Source organism: Apteryx mantelli, chromosome 5, assembly GCF_036417845.1.
Source record: "Apteryx mantelli isolate bAptMan1 chromosome 5, bAptMan1.hap1, whole genome shotgun sequence".
In the NCBI taxonomy this organism is placed as follows: Eukaryota; Metazoa; Chordata; class Aves; order Apterygiformes; family Apterygidae; genus Apteryx; species Apteryx mantelli.
The window spans coordinates 9,427,796-9,440,582 of NC_089982.1; the positions used below are offsets into that span (position 1 = coordinate 9,427,796).

Genomic DNA, 12,787 nt, shown 5'->3' on the forward strand with positions numbered 1-12,787 from the left:
CCAGTAACAGTTTAAGAAGCCTTGTGAATGTAACTCCCTCATGTAGACACTGCACACTGAACAGTCAAGGAGCTATGTATTTAAATTATTATCTGAAATGTGAGATCTACGGAAATGATCTGGACGTCTAGAGGTGAAGCCTGAGCTACCAGTAGGCATTTCACACTTGTCACTGGGCCAGAAATTCTTCAGCAGCACGGCACAAGGAAGCAGGCATCTTGGCCCAAGATTACTCAAGACCTCACATAGACCTTGGGTTGCTTTTCCTCCCAGGCTTGCTAATTAACTCCATAGGATTTCATCACTGGCAATTACTTAGAATGACTGAATCTTATCCGGTCAGGAAGCAAAGGGGCAGACACGTCTGCCCAGAGAGTGTCTGTCAGTCAATTGATTTTATTTTCTATCAGAAGGGTGGTGTTAATTTCCAGAAGGCCTTGATAATCAATACCCAAGGGACTTGGCAGCAGTGGCTGCCAGTTTGCAAACAGATGTGGAGGACTCAGACAGAAACAGTGCACTTAAAATTTTCTGTCGGCTTTTTGATGCTGTCGATGCAGTTACTTATGCTTTTGTATGTCTGGCTTTTTTAGGTCATCAAAGATCCTCCTCCGCCTCCGTCAGCTCCAAAAGAGGTACAGTATGGTGGTGCTCCACGGACCACGTTGGTTACATGATACCATTCCCCTTTGCTTTCCTGTGTTCTGCAAATCCATCTCTTTGTCCTAGCTGCTAAAAGAAGGAAGAACAAACCAGTGGGAAGCCTTAAGCTGAGACTTTTGGATGGTCAAAGTCCAAATCTCTGTCCTGTCTCAGTGCAGCATGAGTCAGTGCAGTATGAGTCAAGTAACTTAAGCCCATATCCAGAGAAATATTTGGGGGCTTTATCCCAAAACAGTTTAACATTAAGTTTCCCAATCTGCAGTGAAAGCAGAGAGATGGGGTACTTCTTGTATGATAGTTCATATCATCAAATGACTTGTTTCAGGGTTTTCCCGCAGCTTTGATATTCCAAACACAGGGAAATTTTTCTACCTTTTATGGGCAATAATGTATAAGAGGATGTTCTGATGTCTTCAGTATTCTTTCCTCTTGGTTTTGATTTAGTCAACCACTTGAATGCATTCGAGCTTATTCTGAAAGTTAAGTCCATGATAAGGTACTTCACTGAGCAGAGGCAGCCAAGAGCAAGTTTGACAAAGGTTGGCTTAGGAAACAGTGACTGGCTGTGTAACCTTTATCTGCCGATCTGCTGAGCACCGTCTGCTGAATCCAAATGACTAGGGCTGATAATCGGGCTCTTTGAAGGCAATATATTTTCTGTAGAGAAAGCTTCTGAAAATCCTTCTCCTTCTGTGAGTTTTGCTTGTTTTTATTAGTGGAAAGGAAAAGGACAAGACATGAATTATGATCAGTAGAATACATAGCTGGAGTCCCCATTTGGACTTTCACAGTGGTTGCCACCAGTGTTTTTCCATGCCCAAAAATGTAGAAGGATTTTCAAACATGACTAGATTTTGTTTGGAAACTGGCAAACACTTGGGGAACCTAAAAATCTGGTCCTTTGCACCTAAGATGGGGAAACCTTTTCTCTGTGAACTCTAATGAAACCATATATTAGATAGACACTTAGAGAAAAAAAAGAAAAAAAGTATCTCTTTTTAAAGTAAACATATCTGAATTTATGGACAGGAAGAAGAAGAAGATCCCTTGCCTACCAAGAAATGGCCCACAGTGGATGCTTCCTACTATGGTGGACGAGGAGTTGGAGGAATTAAAAGAATGGAGGTTTGTACTCTGTGGACATGCTAGTTCACTAAAGCACAAGATTTCTGAGGCTGCAGATGGTGGAAACAAAGACTTTTAAAGTGTACTGGAAATACAATGGTATAATGTTTGCTTCTTTCCCAGTGACATAAGCCTTGTAAAATTTTTACCATATCGAATAATTCTGACCTCGGTTATGAAAGGACAGCTTTCAGTAGTTCCATTTGACTGGAACTTTAAATAGATGCATGAAGGCATGCTCTTTCCATCAAGCTAATGAGAAAGAGAGAGTGAGAGCCTTTTCGGAATGTTTTGGAAGAAATTACAGTGAAACATAAGTCCTCCAACTGTGGGCCAGCCAAATGCGCTGACAATGGTGACGCTAAGGAGAGGCTTGATCCCAAAGGAACTCACAGCGACAACAGTGCCTGTCTTTGAAGAGACATGATAGCATCATGTTAATTAAAACAGAATGAAAAATGTGCATCCTTATGGGCATGTCCTTATGTCAGATTTTATAGTCAAGTCAGCCTTTACGGAATTTGCAAAGCAGTTTTCTGTGTGTTTTAACTTTAATCTAGGAAACTGTCTCTGAAATACCCATCTAAGCCTTATTGACATATCTTGATCAAACATTAAGTAAATATATGGGCCTAAGAACCAGCTTTGCCTGAGCTCTTTTCAAACGTAGAAGAAGAATGTGTGTGCAAGTTTAAGGCTGTCCTGTTTATATGCGTCTCCTTCAGCATTTCAGAATTGCTAATTTAGAAGAGCCTCGGCTTTTAAAAAAAGAAACCATTTTGTGCAGTGCTTTTCAGATGCAAACTAGAAAATGCTTTCCAACATAAAGAATTATAAGCCTGGATTCTTAACAGGAGCCATCATGAGCTTCCAGAAGGGATTCCAGGGTTTAAATAATTACAGTTTTGAAATGGGATCCTGCCCAGTGGAACAGAAAACTGATAGATACCCAATGAACACAAATATTATCAGTACTCATGAGAAAATGCATGTTTATCACATGGTGAAAATACAGTATTTCCTCTTCAAAGAAGAGAGGAAAAGAAATATTTAGGTTAGAAAACATTTTCATCTATAGTTAGAATTTGGACAGGCTAAAGATGTAAACCATTCGAAATTGTTGAGAACACAAACATGGTGCTGTTAGAGCTGGATTCTTGAAAGGCACCTTGTTCTGTGGAGCTGGGTCTCTGTCCTTCTCTGGGACCTGAGAGTATTCAGCAATTTTCAGAGCTGGGCTCCACTTCTTACTCCCTAAATATGAAGCTTCACCTCTGTCCAGTAGTATTTGTAACAGTGTGGCTGAGCAAACTGCTGGCTTAATTGTCCGTTTCCAGCTCTTCTGGATTAAGCAACATCAGACCTTATATCTTTCACTGGCTTAAGAGAGTATGTTGCTCCTTTCGTGAATCAGGGCAGAGCAAGTGTAGAAAAGACAGAGAAAACAAGAACTTTCTTACACAATGATGAAGGTTAGCAGGTCAAAGAGAAGTTATTCCTTACTTGACGATAAATATGTAGCAATTTCTGTGCTGTGGCCAAAGAACAACTCACTGGTCTAGTCCTTTATGTTTTTTTGCAGTTTTCAATTCATGTGGTCATTCACTCAGTTGGCTACTTTTTATTGCTGCTCTGTGCTCTGTCATTCTTCTGGCGGCTTGATTCTTCTGGCAGTTTCCTTAGATAGAGGAAAGGAGAGAACAAGCCAGTAAACTTATTCTTATCATTCCTGTCCTACTTCAGTTTGCATGCTATATTCTTTTTTGGGGCAACTTCATTCACTCCTGCCTAGTTTCACCCCCGCTCCCCACCCTCACCCCCATGACAGTCCAGAATAATTTAGCTAGTGTTGCTCAGTCTTCTTAGATCCGTCTTTTGGCATTGCTTTAAAGGTTTATGATGCCATTACTAGACCCCACCCATTACAGACTGTTAAGTTTTAATATCAAAGTTGTATTGTCAGACTCCACAAATTCCAGTTTCTTCTGGGTGAAGCCACTTTAATCTGAAAGAGAAGGTCATTTTTTCAGTAAGGAATCCACCATCTATCTCTAAATGATTTTAACAGTGTTTAAAATACATTTTAACAACCTCATAAAAAACACTGTAAAAGTACCATTGATCACAGTGAAAGATACAGATGCATTTTAATGACTCAGCAGGGTCTACTTGGACATGAAAGCCCATTCTAATATTGCAGAAAGAAGATTCCCCAGGGAGAAAAAAAAAATCACTGAGCAAGCTGAACAGTATGATTCAAAATAACAGAAAGGTTAAAAACAATTCCCTTCCTAAGAAAGGATGGTCTGTATTTTACCAAGGTGAGGTATACTATTACAGACCAAATAAAGCTCTGTTGTACTTTGGTATTCTCATTTTCTGCACTGAGGTTGCAGTGGTAAACGACACTTGGTGATGGTGATGAAATGACATGATTTTCCTCCAAGGCATTTTATTTGTCTGAAGGGGGCCAGACAGTGACTTGCCTATGTATTTTCCTCACCCACCATACCAGCACATTCTGCATGTGAAGCTGATGAGGATGAAGAAAGCAGGCTGCTTCTTTCTGCCATTCCATGGCATAGTTATCCCAGCACATTATGAAGTGTTCCTAGCAGGACCTGGAGCAGTCTTCTCCCTCCAGGCACCAGAGGGAAGACAAGGAGCGTGTCTTTTTCCTGGGCAGCAAAATGACTTTGTGCCCCTTTGCAGTGGGAGAGTTGTTGCATCCCACTGTATTTCTGTCTACTTTTCTGGTGCTTGAACTGGCAGTTGGCAAGATAGAACTTTGTAATCAAGCAGTGTGCAGTGGTGCTCTTAATTCTTTCCCCAAGGTGGAAGATCAGTCAATCATCTTCTCTGTTTTTTCTGATTTTGATTCTTCCCTTTTTATGCCTGGAACTTCTAGTCTGGAGGTCCCTGAAAAAAACTAGAATGTTGGTGGCATTCTGCAGTAATGGTTGGCTGGCACCATGAGCAGTGAATAATTTTCCAGTAACAGTTTCATGACTCATCAGCATGACACATTTACCCAAGATGTAATGTCAGAATTTAATTTCCTGGCTTTAGGTATATCAGGTCTTCCTTACAGGCTAGATTTTAGCAGATGGCATGATTTAGAAAGTCTTGCACTGAAAATAATCCAGGTTGGTTTTACTAAGAACTTTCAAACTCCAGCCATAGCTTTTAGATGCTCTTTCTGGATGAGTAAATAACAGTCTTGTCTAGGTTCGTTTGTTTGCAGAATACAGCAAACATACTTGTTCAAGTTGCTGCACAATGTTTCAAGTCCCAAGAAGAAATAGGATTACTGTAGTAAGACAAACAATCTATCTTGGATGGAAGTTTTTTTCTGTATTTTCTCCTTACAGCATAGTCAGTACAACTTTTTATGGAAGTAGAAATATGTGCTTGTCTCACCAACAGCAATAATCCAGGTTTCCTTTCCCTTTGAACTATTTGTATGTATTTTATATCCTTTGTGGCAGTGATAAAATACACGTTGTTACATGTTAGACATTTACTTATTATGCAGCTTAGACCACTTCATCTGCCTTCTCTCCAGTATGTATCTTCTTGCAGAACTACTTCAAAACCTCTGAACACCTTCAAGGAGTTTCTGTTAAATCTTGCTGAAGTATTGCTATCTAAATTGGGAATCTCAACAAACATACAGTGTTCAGAAATCTAGGCTGGCTAAAGCCTAAGCTTTCATTAGTGTCAGATTAAGGTCTGGTATTTTAGGATAAATCAGAACTAGAAATGATATTTTTACATCACTAATAATGGAAGACTTTTCGGATTTCCTGTCTCTTATACATCCCAGGCGATGCATGTTAGAATTTTTCAGCATTTCTCTTGACTTTTTGCTGCTGAGAGACAGCCACTCATATTTACAAATGTGTCTAAGAATGCTCACAGTAAAACAGGAAGAGTAAACATTTTCCTCAATGTTTCTCTCTTGTTCATTATTAGTATTTAGAATTTCTTCCAAATTTAAAATTTTTTCAGCTACTTCTGTTATTTACCATAATTTCCTTATCCTTTGCATACAGTGTATTTATGTCTGTACTCTGGCTTTTCTTAGGTTCGCTGGGGTGATAAAGGATCTACTGAAGAAGGGGCTAGATTAGAAAAAGCAAAAAATGCTGTGGTGAAGCTCCCAGAAGAAGCAGAAGAACCTTTTCATCCTAAACCACCTAAACCAAAGCCTACCTCACCAGTCATTCAGGAGAAGTGGTACACACCAATTAAGGTAATCTAGTCTTTGGTACAATATAACTTTGTACAAAAGGCAGGATTTTGTCTGCCTTACCAGTCTCATGCGTGATGAACTGTACCGTATTTCTCAAGTATTCCCATTCAAGCAGTTTTCGAAGTAAATTCCCAACTCAGGACAAACAGCTGGAGCACTTTTTAGCCCTAAATGCTGTACTTCAGCATTAGGTACCACATTCTGTTATCTTTCCACAGAAAGGGACATGTCTTACAGTAACAGAATCAAAATATATTTATATTTGTATTTATAGGCATTTGGTCTATCTCAGTGTATATCTAATTAAGCATAGAGCTCTCTGTACAGAGTTTGTAGCAATTTACTAAGTTTTCAACCTGTGTCCACATTACCAATCAAGAAAGGAAGAAAATAATATAAAGCAGCAGAATGCAAAATTCTGATTAAGTGAAACATAACAAATGGTATAAAATAAAGACATTTTCCTCTGAAGATGCTATGAGACACTTGCAAACCCATAACGAGCATAACCCATAACAAGCGTAACAGAATAAGCTTCTCTCAAAAACTGAAGATGGGGCCATAAACACCTTTCTTTAAATATATAAAGGCAGAAAATAGACAGGTTTAGCTAAGAGTATGGATAAGGCCATTCTGTCTTCACAAATTCCTATATGTCCTTTCTTAACACCAAAGTGTCCTGAAGCACCCATCCGTGCTGAGTGGGATGCTTCTGACAAGCATCGGAGCTGCTGTACATGTTCTGCACAGGCAGTCTGAGCACTCACAGTAAATCTGATGCATTCGGTACAGGCTGGACTGACTGTACAGCACATATCAGCTATAGGCCATGTGCCTAGCAGGTCCAAGGCTTCCTGTGAATGATGAATTTGCTTTATCCAGGCTGTAAAAACACTTACATTTCTGTGGGAGAAATCCTAGATGGACGTGTGGCAATTCATCTCAAAGTATTGGCAAACAAACGTGTTACTTTAAGATCACTCAGAAATAAACATGGGGCAGCTCACAGCCACTCAGCTCTCAGTGGAGGTAGAGAAAAGTACCTTGCGTTCACTAATGGGAAAGACTGCATAAGCCCGCTGTGCGGTAAGGTGATAAAGTCTAAGTTTATGCTTTGCTCACCTGGCTCTAAGGAACTGGTGTTCAGTTATACCAGTAGATTTCTCCATGGATCTCCTTGAACAATAACTTAGGATGTGGTGGACTTTCAAATGATTGATTTTATAATACTGAATGTCCTGTTGCTCTGTTGCCACAGGGTCGACTTGATGCACTGTGGGCGCTGTTACGACGACAGTATGACAGAGTCTCTTTGATGCGACCACAGCAAGGAGATGAGGTTTGTGTGTTGTAATTGTACCAGCTAGGGTGGGCAAAAAGGGGCTCGTTACAGCAAGGCTTTAACAGCAGGTGAGCATTGATAATTCCATGAGCTTAACTAAAACAAGCCATGAAGTCAAAAGAATGATACAAGAAGAAAAACAATGCTTTGGGGAAAAAGTGCACTGAAAGAGGTATTGCACCAGACAAGAAATGCTGCAGAAACACTGATCTCCTGAAAGTATAATGAAGAATTTTGTAAGTATTCTGTTTGTTTGCAGTTGGACGACAAAAACATAGTTCAGATTTCAGGCAGACTAACCTCTCTGTAACAAATTTGCTATTCTTTCTTAAATCCAGCTGTTTATAAGAGTAGAGTCTGGCAATCAGAACCCTAAAAATACATCCAATTTAAGTGACCATTGATAACTTCCATGCATGTTGCTTCCTGTTGCTCAATATTCACAGAGCCTTTGAAAAAGAAAACAGTAAAAAAGCAAAGAAAAGGTAAAAAAAATACACACCAAATGCAGCATTCACAGGAAGAAGTGAGGGAACTTGTTTTCCAGTCCTTTCTTCCATAGGGTAGTGGAACCCATGAAAAAGTGACCTCCACTACAAAGACTGCTATGGTTGGGAAGCAGCAGGAATAGTTATTATTTGGACCTTTTACGGTAATGCTAGATCATTTATTTCTGGTTATTGCACCTTAAGAAAGCATTACTTTAAACTATTGCATTTACTCTGGAAACTGATTTATCATTAAGGTATTTCAAATCTACTAGAACCATTCAGCTTCCTGTTTATGACACACCGAAGAGACTTAGGAGCAAACTGTTTCCTCTAAGTGAGACATCAACATTCTCTCAGTAAACTGGCCCCAGACGGGCATGACAGATCAGGTTCTCGGACACTGTAAGGCAGAATAACTCTGTTGAAGAGTCGGGCTATGCCAGCTTACATTCACTGAGGATCTAGCCCAGCAGCTGAGCATCAGCTGTTTCTGGGAGATGTGTGATGCTGATATGAAGAATCAGAATTGCTCTTCCCAGTCATAGTTTGATGGGGATGCTCTCCTTAGATCCCCTTCCCTCTTGCCACTGGAGCCCTGCAGCCTCTCTCCCTGCGTGGCATCAGTAAGATGCGGTTCCTATTGTTTGTGATGTTCATCTTTGTCCCCCTGTGGTACCCAACTCAAAGAAGTGTCCCTTTTCTCTCCTCCTCGTCTCTCCCTGCATAATATACAGAAGCTTGACACTGGACTGTGAATTCTCTACCTGCTCAGCGTCTGCTCTGAACTGCAGGGCAATGAAAGTGAGGAATGTGATAGCAAAGAAAACAGAAGGCCAGGAGAAGAGCTCAAAGAAATTGGATTAATGCTATTGAAACAGTGTGCCAGAACACTATTTTTGCAACATACACTATAAAAATGATGTATGAGGATTAGAGCAGCTAAAGGGAAGGAGTTACCTTTGAGAGAATGAGAGGTAACTAGTGTTTAGATTGTTTTCTTGGTGAGTAGGATGAAGTTTAGTACTGTTCTAAAGGAAGAAAGGGTGAGATTTATTTGGGACAAGATAGAGCAAGTGTTGGAAGGAGCAGAATGACAAAGTGCAGTGCTAGAAATAGGGAGCATACTCTGCATATGGTTGTGAAATATTGACATTCTAGTTGTGTTTGCAGGTTACTTACTGTTTGCATTGATGAAACGTTACCCAGCAGAATTAGTAATTCTACATGCAAAATAGACAGTACATCACAGTTTAACAAGTAAATTGAGTGTATAATAGTAACATGGATGAAATGGTAACTGAATGACTAAAAATTGTTGGTCAAGCTCTGTTTTGAGGGTTTGTGACCATTAAGCCAGGTAGTTTCTGTAAAAATTGCTGGCGATGGAAGGCTTTTCTGAACCACTGAGAAGTCAGACATCTGTTTTGTCTGGGCGTCACAGGAAGACATTGACCAACACCTTGGTTTATGAAAACCAGAGGACAGAAGTATCTCAGTAATCCTCATTGAAAAGAGAAGTAGAATTTGTACTGATGAATAAACATGTGACCTATAGCTCTATAAGAATGCAATTTCTGTCTGGCTGAGAGTGTTTTATATCTTGGCAAAAAATCTTCTTACTTATTCATAACTTGCTGGGTACAGATCCCTTGCAGTACCCCTTGTGGATTTAAGTCAGTAAACAGATAAGCAATCACGTGTGTGCACGGTGAGACATGCATGCAAGCACTTACACTGGAAGCATTGTCATGGTAAACAGTAGTCACAGGTTTTTTTTTATTGCTTAGGAACTTGGCAGTTCCCATTTGTAGAAGTATTCACCACTGAATTCAAGTCCTTGATCAAGTAATTGAAATGTAGGCATGAAGTATCAAAGCAGAGAGAGCTTTTTCTTCCTCCTCTTTCCCACCTTTTCTATGTTGCCAGATAATGCCGAGGGTGGCCCAGTTTGAGGGCTGCATGCAGCTGAGTCAAGAAGCTTTGATTGTGGATGGAACTCCTCCGAGTCATAAATTTTTCAGCTAGCAATCCGTGAGGTTAGGGAAGCTTGTACAGGTGTGAGCTAGCAGGTTGTCGCTGACATCTGTTTAGAGCAGAGGCACAGGTCCTCAGCAGCCTGCAGCGAGGCTGCTGGATTGTCAGCAGATGTAGTTAAGAGTGGCAGAACAGTTTTGGTCTCACATTTGCCGCCTGGGGGCTGAAACACTAAAGGTAGAGTGGGGGTGGACCCAGCTGCGCTCCCAAACATGCCTCAGGCACAAATAAAGAGATCTAATATAGTTTGACTCTGTTGTGGTGGGGAGATGGGGACAGAGAGCCACTTCAGAGACAACTTAACGCTGCAACATCTGCCGCCAAGTTTCCAGGGAGTGACAGGGGACAGCAGGTACAGATCGAAGTCCCCACATAAACAGCCTCCATTAAGCCATGAACTCTTTTGAAGGGCTCCCATCAAACATAAGGGAATCCGCATCAGTAGATTGTTTTGTTTTCAAAGCAATGTTTTGTTTTCTGCACTAACAAGATAATTTATAAATGATGCATTACCATGCATTCATACTCTAATTTACAATTTCTTCCCTTTTTTATTAAAGGGGTAAAGAAGAATGAAGCACTGCACTTTTCAGGTTGCTTGATAAACCACTTAACTGTCCAAGGGTGTCTTGGTTTTATCTGAGGTTATGGTAACCTTCAGACCACAGTGCTATGGTTCAGCTAGGAAGCAGAGCTGAATGTGTGCGCTGTTCCTGTGGCATTGCAGAGGAGTGTCTGCCATTGTTTCTGTACTGAAACTCCTGTTCCATGGAGTTTGCTACCGTGTGAGAAGGAAACTTGGCACAGGTTTGCCATGTGAGTGTTCGGGTCCTGTTCTTTTATCTAAATTCTTCCTTTTTTTTTTTTTTGATTCACAGATTAGCACCTGAAGTTAATCTTTAGAGTTTTTTGAGTTCTTTATATGACCTTGTTGCTTTGCACAGTTTGATACTGGCTGAGATTCTGATTCTGTGTACATTTATGCGTACAAATATCTCTTAAACCCACAAGCCTATGGCACTCAGTTTAAGGTTTTGCACAGTCAGGATGCAAATATATATGGCCAATAAAAGGAAGAAATCTATAGGTAATTCTAGAATTTCCATCGTAGAACTGTAGAATACCTTCAGCTTTTTTTTAATGTTACAATACAGCCTAAAATTAAGATATTTTTGCATTTTTTATTTTTAAACCTGCTAGCATTTACACCCTTTAAAGAAGAATTTATAATAAAGTCTGCAGAATTAACATAGGCATGTATTTTTATGAAATGTTCCTTTGTGAGCATCTCCATATTATACAAAGGAATTGTATTCTGTCATGTCACTCTGTTAGCATCACACAATTTACAGTTCAAAACACCTTCAGAGTATTTTCCTCTCTTAGATGAGGCACATGTTATTGTTCCTTTTGTAGTTTGTTCAGTAATTCCTACATTAGTTACAGGCAGAAACTACTAAATCGTTAGCTCAGACTGTCAATTGTAGAGTGGAATAGTAAGTGTTGGAAGTCTGTGGCTGTAGGTGCACCCAACCTTCCACTGTCCGAGAGAAAACTGAGTATTTTGGAAAAGAAGACTAATGGCAGTGCCTAGGAGTACCCTAACTTTCAGTTACACAAAATGCTTTAACGGGGTCCTATAGACAGTTCATCATCTTACATTGCACTGGATCTGCCAGTCTGTCAGCACTCCTATTGCTAGCCTAGTTTTTTATAACTCAGTTATGAATGTTTGCTTGCTAAAGAATAACAGAAAACAGGAATGAGACTGGTGATAGCAGGATTTGTCGATTTATTCTTGTAAGCTCTAAAAACTATAAACAGTGTGGCCATTTTCCAAGGAGGTCCTCCTCCTCAAGGAGGTCAAGAAAATGAAGGTGATCTGGTTTCTTTTTTAATCATTGAAACAACTGCAAATTGTTGAAATGATGTAGAGAAATAAAAAGTCACAGTTAGAGAAAGATGACTGCAGCTACTTACAATTAGGGCAATTTTTGGTTTAAAACGTGTTTTTAAATCAAACTGCACTCAGCAGTAATTTGTATTACAACATAAGACAGTTCACTGGAGAGTTGCTCCTTGTTCAATGATAATATAGTATAGCATAATTTAGTGGAACATGGAAATGATTATGCTGAAGAAAATATTGAGTGAGATTTTTAAAAGAGAACTTAAGTATTATTTTATTTATGTAGCAAAGTTTATGTTTATCTCAGATCTTCTGAATTGCTGCAATGTTAAGAAGTGCATGAAATTAAAAGGCAACTAAAGAGCACGTCTTTTTCTTAAATGATTTCTGCCAAAATATTCCATTCTGCCCTTACTTTAAGTGGGAATTTGTCTTTACAGACCTGAGAGCAAAACTTGAACCTAAGGGTTTTTTTAAACTTCCAAAATAGACCCAGATTACCATAAAAATGTCCTGTGCTTCATTTCACCATTAAAGGAAGTGGAAGACAACATTTTTTTAAGAGTATCCACTTCAAACTGCCCTATTCAGACTGAATTCAGACAGAATTCAGAGGCTGGTCTCCAACATAAAAGAATGCATCCTGGTGAGCACTGAAGTAAATTTCAGAAAAAGAGTCTTCTTCTCTTGGCCTGCACACAAGGAAGAGTCATAAGCGTTCTGTACCTCAGCTCCTAACCCTGTGTGCTTTTGGAGAGGACACCTGTCTCTTTTGTTCAAATGGCAAGTAATAGCTAAGAGCTAAGCATGATTTTGAATTATTATTTTTTAGCATTTCCTTCTGCTGAAGACCCAGAAGAATATTATGCAGTTAATACATCCAGATAGTAGAAATTCCTCCAAAAGGATGCTTGACATAAATGGGTATCACAGCTTCACTTCGTTAAATTGGACTGTAGGCTCCCATC

General features: G+C 39.7%; 1 protein-coding gene across 1 annotated transcript in view; it reads left to right on the top strand.

Moving 5' to 3' along the window:
• Positions 1-12,787, top strand: part of ANTXR2 (ANTXR cell adhesion molecule 2) — a 123,574-nt gene that overhangs the window by 65,026 nt on the left and 45,761 nt on the right. Inside the window, exons 13-16 of the mRNA XM_067297454.1 lie at positions 594-635; positions 1,693-1,788; positions 5,876-6,043; positions 7,302-7,382. Of these exons, the coding sequence (XP_067153555.1) occupies positions 594-635; positions 1,693-1,788; positions 5,876-6,043; positions 7,302-7,382 (387 nt within the window). The remainder of the gene's footprint in view (positions 1-593; positions 636-1,692; positions 1,789-5,875; positions 6,044-7,301; positions 7,383-12,787) is intronic.